Source organism: Bombina bombina, chromosome 3 (assembly GCF_027579735.1).
Source record: "Bombina bombina isolate aBomBom1 chromosome 3, aBomBom1.pri, whole genome shotgun sequence".
NCBI classification, from domain to species: Eukaryota; Metazoa; Chordata; class Amphibia; order Anura; family Bombinatoridae; genus Bombina; species Bombina bombina.
This window is the reverse complement of record NC_069501.1, coordinates 1,237,074,793-1,237,080,792: the sequence shown is the minus strand read 5'-3', so window position 1 is coordinate 1,237,080,792 and position 6,000 is coordinate 1,237,074,793. Positions and strand designations below refer to the sequence as shown.

The window sequence follows — 6,000 nt, the reverse complement described above, 5'->3', positions numbered from 1 at the left end:
AAGCACATTTGGAAATAGAAGTGAATTTAAAAGTGTCTTAAAACTACATGCTTTATCTGAATCATGCACGTTTTTCATTTTGACTTTCCTATCCCTTTAACTTTCATTTTTATTAAAATAAACTATTCCGAAAATCATTTTGCATATACCTATGTTTTTTTAGATGATACCTGTAGGTACAGTTGAAACAGAGGGACAAGCCTTCTCCGACATACTACATTTAGTATTATTCAGCACAGAAAAAAGCAAATCAATAGTTCTTTGTCCGTTTTTTGCTGTTGTGTTCACAGTAATATTTTATACACTTTACTTTCAGATATTACTCTGAAGCCTGTTCGAACAGCTACTACATTGTGTGTTCCTGATCCTGTCTTGAATGACCGGCAGAGCCATACGCTTGTTGCACAGTCTGATACCCCCGTACAGCGGCTGCTATTGAGTGCGTTCTCCACACAAGGCCTATCTGGCGGAGGAGGGGTGCCTTTTGAAGTCTGGTGCAGGTAAAGTTTACCGCAAATTTCTAAGAGAATGTTAGGTCATTTATGTGTTCAGCTACTTATTAGATGTATGTAGCACTTTGCTAGTGTTATGCATAACAAGAATGTTACAGAAGCATTAGTTATTCTGTTGTGAAGAGCTTATTTCCCAGCAGCAATGCCTGAACCAGCAAGCCAGCGCCTAAGAAGGGCTCCAAGAAAACTGTAACAAGTTTCATTTCATAAAGAGTTAACTCTTTTTTTTCAGCTTTTAGAAACTATTGTCTAATCACCTCTGGAGCCAGACTGCTAATTGATAAGATGAACTTGTAAACTTGTTATCTTAAGTACTGTAATCCTATTGTGGCCTGTCAAAGGACAGTGCTCTCTATCTAAATGTGTGATGGGGGATTTTGTGCTTCCCCCCCTCTCCCCCTGGGAGTGCCCTGTGTGCATGTAACCTTAATAAAAAGCAGGCTGGGCATCCCAGTCCTGAGTTCTTGTTTGACCCTCAATCGCAGCGTTGACTCGTTTTTGTGGGCAGAAGGGTATCCTAGCTCTACTGCAGCTAAGGGAGATTATTCTATATTTGCGAGACTCATATAGAATACTATGGAAAGCAGCTTCTCCCCTCTTTAGCAATAGGGATCCAGGCTACTAAGCGGTCCATCTCTCAGCGAGACTAAGGGTAACCGTAACAAAGAAGAATAAATCCATTTTACACCTAGAGTCAAATAGTCTACTGTAACGCAGTAAAACTTTAGTTACAAGGCATATTCATAAAATGCAGAATGTGAGACCTCCTCTCTTCTCTATGAGAATTGATCTCTTGCTGTTCATTTTAATTTGCAAAGTCTTATGCTCATACAAATCTGTTTTGATCCTGAGTAGTAGGTAGTTTTTTCTTTGTCCTGGTTATGGTCAAATATATGTCTAAAAATGGTGCTTTTTTCCCCACAGAGATGCTAAAGAACATACTGCCTACTCTAGTATGCTGCAGTTTACTAAACACCGTTGTGTGCTATACAGTGGGAGCTTACTGCAGTGCACAAGCTTATTTACATCTGGCTTCTGACTAGCAACAGAAAAAACATATTCAAATGCTGTTGATTTGCAAATCAGATTGGGCTTTTAGAAGACATTTGCAGATCTTTTGTGATGCAGTGCTTAGTTGCTTATGTACAAACTTATTGTAATATCCCTTAATTAAAGTGCAAGTGATTTTTTTAAATTTAATTTATAAAGTGCAAGTGATTTTTTAAATTAATTAATAAAGTGCCAGTGATTTTTTTAAATTCATTAATAAAGTGCAAGTGATTTTTTAAATTAATTAATAAAGTGCAAGTGATTTTTTAAATGGTTAATTTTAAAAATGTCCCCCCAATTGCCCACAGAATAAAGTGTAGTGTTGCTTTTTAAAATAAAAATAGTAGCATTTTTATTTTTTTAATAATAACTGCATGAAGCCGTTTAAGGGTTTAAAGTTGGTGGGTTTGGGGTGTTAGAAAAAAAAAAACGGCACTGAAAAGTGCCTTTACATTGCGGTCTATGGGGACTGTGTTATTGCTCAAAATATATATCTATATTCTTATTATACATATATATTTATGTGTTAATATGTGTATATAAACATATATATATATACATACATACATATCTACACTTTGCTGCCCATCGCTGTGCGACTTACCCACTTCGCTGCACTAGGTTCTGTGCCGTGTCTGACGGCATCAGAACGAGGCTCCTATTGGAGCCTATGGAAGTTCGCTCTCGTGAGCGCAATGCTTCTATGCAATGCAAACGTGAGGTTATGTTTGCAGTGCGCTGAACTTATAATACCAGCACACATTTGCATGCGCTGATATTATGAGTGGAGTGCTTCACTCATAATCTGGCCCATAATGTGTTTCAGGCATATAGGTGTTTACCCATAGCCTTTAATAGGGAGTTTTCAAATAAGCAATGAACTAATTTGCAAATTGTGATTGTTCGCTTTGTGTGCTAAAAGTGAAGAAAGATTTATTGGTGACTACATTTGCAGAAAATTATGCATGGAGATCAGTGTTCTCCACAGAAAATGAAGTATAATTATGAAGTATATGGGTGGGGGGAGTGTAATACTTTGCCATATTATAAGTTTTCTGCTATTCAAAACACAAATTCTTTGCATACTTTAACAAACATTTATTTAATGATAAGTTGTGCAATAAAACATTGAAACATTTTAATATTAGCTAATTTTACCTTGATATTGGTGTGCCCAATAAAAAGGTCCTGCGGTAGAACACTGGGAGATCCTTATAAAAGGCTTGAGATGGCGGATAGAATATTATTGAGATGTCCTTGTACAGAATTGGTAATCACACTTTAATCTTTATTAACTTGATATCTGTGTAATCAGACAGCAATTATAAAACATGAATAGTTGTGTAAATGACCCTTTAATATTTCCTTTTCTGCAAATAATGAAAATGTGATGCATAATCATGGTTAATGCATTATGTGAACACTATCCTGTAATCTGTCCTTTTACTTTATAGGTACTATTACCCCAATGTCAGGGACCAAATGGTCGCCAAGTGCCTCCTGCCTCTGTCTCGTCTGTGCGCCATGGTTACCATGCAACATCGAGAGGAGGTGGGAATCCAAGCATTTAGTCTGCCACTAACCCCAAAGAGCAAGGAATCTGAAGGATTAGCCCCACAATCATTAGGTAGACACAAAATACCAACTGTTGTTTAAAAACTGTTCTTGACTATTCAAAACACTGTTTAATCTGTGATTGGAATTTATTTTATGTTCAGGTTTACTCAATGTGAGTATAACATACAGACGCTCCATAAGGAACCCAGCTGGGATATTGGCTACTCGCATGGTGTCGTTGTCAGTGCAGATCCACAGAGCGTCCGGTCTGCAGGCAGCTGCCAGGTAAGGGTGACTTATTCGAGAAGAATATACACTTATGTAATGAAATTTAGTGTGCGATAAAGAGAGCAAAACAAAACTGTGATGATTTAGATAGAGCATGCATTTCCAATTTACTTCCATTATCAAATTTTGCACAGTCTTTTTATATTCACACTTTCTGGGGAACAAGATCCTACTGAGCATGTGTACAAGCTCACAGGGTATACTATACTAGTCTGTGATTTTGCTGATGTCTATCACATGATACAGGGGGCCAGAAAATGGGAGAAAAAATAAATTTGTTAGAAAAAAAATCTACTGCTTATTTGAAATTCAGAGTAACTGTTAAATCATTGTCTTTTTATTATGCACTTGTTAATTATGGAATTATGCTGCACTGAGTGGTTATTTAAGACTTTACAATCTAAGATCCAAGAGTGGTCTTGTTTGATGTTGTTAGGGATAAATGAGGACAGCTAACATGTCAGTTTCACTATGTCTCATGGGCAATGTATGTGATCTCGATGTAAGCATATATCTACCATGCCTGTATGTTTCTGCATTTTTCTGTCTGTCCTTGAAAAATCTAGAAAAATTTAAAAAAAAAAGTAAATTTTGAAGTTGATTAAAATGCTGTGCTCTCTCTTGTCAGTGTATAGCTGGGTTATAATTCAATTTATTTAATAATTATTCTTTAAAACAAACCCCCAATAAAATGCATATAAGAAACAATTAAAATAAATATTTTATTCCTAAATTCTTTATATTAGTTAAAGTTATAAACACATTGAATTATATTTATAGGAACCAGATTATGAATCAAACTATACAAGCTTATACTGTTATATAATTCTATACAAAGATCATAAAAATATACCTTTACAATTTACCTTATTCACAATGAATTACATTAAAATACCACAATGAAATACCAGAGTATGGATCACTAACTTTAACAGTGCTTGGTTACACAATATAACACTATGCTTTAACAGCCAATTTATCTAAGCTGAAATAAACTCTTTTTAGCTACAATTAAGGCAAGTTCTGAAATTTATATAGTTGCAAATAACTTAATGCACACAGAGAGATTACTTACAATAATAGGCCTGACTTAGAAATATGAAATACAAAGGACCTTTGTCTAGCAAATAAATTATTTATCAAAAATGATGACTAGTTAAACTACACAGGATTATGGACATGATCTTAAAATACAAATTGTGCTCTTTAAATTACTAGCTTCAATTACTGTAGCAACAATGAATGCCTTTTGATTTAAATATTATATATACTTAACAGTTTCTTATACTTTACCCAAATAATCAAATCAATGTTTCAGCTTCCAGAGTTTCTCCAATAAGTCCAATTTCACCTCATAAATTAAAAGAGGTAATTTTTACAAGATGGATAATAAAAGGTAGCCCAATTTTGCTTATAGTGACTGTGTCCCAATATGGCAGCAAAGTTATCAGTCAAAAATTTTGCAAACAGACAGCCTCCTCTATTCCTTTGCATTACGTTATATCATGTGATATACTCCTCCCCCTTTTTATTCTATTCATTGGTGAAATTAATATGATAGGCCTTCGGAGCTTGTCTTTGGTTTGACCCTAACGGAGCTTGTCTTTGATTCGCCCTGGGATCTGAAAATCTCATAGGCTATTTGTTTTGGCATATGTTTTAAACAGTCAATTTGTTTGGCTGTCATACCAGTCTCAATCCCCTAGGGGGCAGCAAACAACCAGAAATGCAGTCTTACCATCAATGCTGCTACAGTTTAATTATCTAACCTATAAAATGTTTATCAAATATTTTAATTTCCAGCATCAATCACTTACAATTGTAATATAGATGGGACCATATAGCGCCATTTTTTTTTCTGATTATTTTAATATGAAACATCAGTATTTATTTTTCTTCTACTAGATACGACGAGTCCACGGATTCATCCTTACTTGTGGGATATTATCCTCCTGCTAACAGGAAGTGGCAAAGAGCACCACAGCAGAGCTGTATATATAGCTCCTCCCTTCTCTCCACCCCCAGTCATTCTCTTTGCCTATACTAGTAATAGGAAGAGGTAAAGTGAAAGAGGTGTTAAAATGATAGTTTTTATTTTAAATGGTACCGGTGAGTGCTATTTTTCCTCAGGCAGCAGATGGAAGAAGATTTCTGCCTGGAGGTTGATGATCTTAGCAGTTGTCACTAAGGTCCAGAGGAGTTCCCACAGAATGGCTGAGGAGTACTTGAGAAGCTTCAGTGTGGGGAACGTTTTTCATGCTACAAGCATTGAGGTATGTTCAGTCATTTATTTCTGGAGAGACTGGTATTTCAGAACAGGCTGACATAGTTCCCATGAGGGAAGAGGTAAGCAGTAATCCTACATATATGAAGGGGTATTACTGGGACCTGTATATTATTGTTTATGGGCTAAAATGCAGCAATGGCAGCATGGTTGACACTGGCAACATAACGTTTTTATGATGAAACATTTTTTATGTTCAATGGTTCTGGAGGGTTTCACATGGCTTATATGTTTATTTGGGGATACAAAAAACCCACATGGCTAGTTCCTATACCGCTTTACAGTGGTTTTGTTAGGCAGAGAGACATC

At 35.8% G+C, this 6,000-nt stretch overlaps 1 protein-coding gene across 1 annotated transcript in view; it reads left to right on the top strand.

Annotated features, from left to right (window-relative positions):
- C2CD3 (C2 domain containing 3 centriole elongation regulator) overlaps positions 1-6,000 on the top strand; it is a 171,377-nt gene that overhangs the window by 48,963 nt on the left and 116,414 nt on the right. The window contains exons 18-20 of the mRNA XM_053708737.1: positions 317-500; positions 3,017-3,189; positions 3,281-3,404. Coding sequence (XP_053564712.1) covers positions 317-500; positions 3,017-3,189; positions 3,281-3,404 — 481 coding nt within the window. The remainder of the gene's footprint in view (positions 1-316; positions 501-3,016; positions 3,190-3,280; positions 3,405-6,000) is intronic.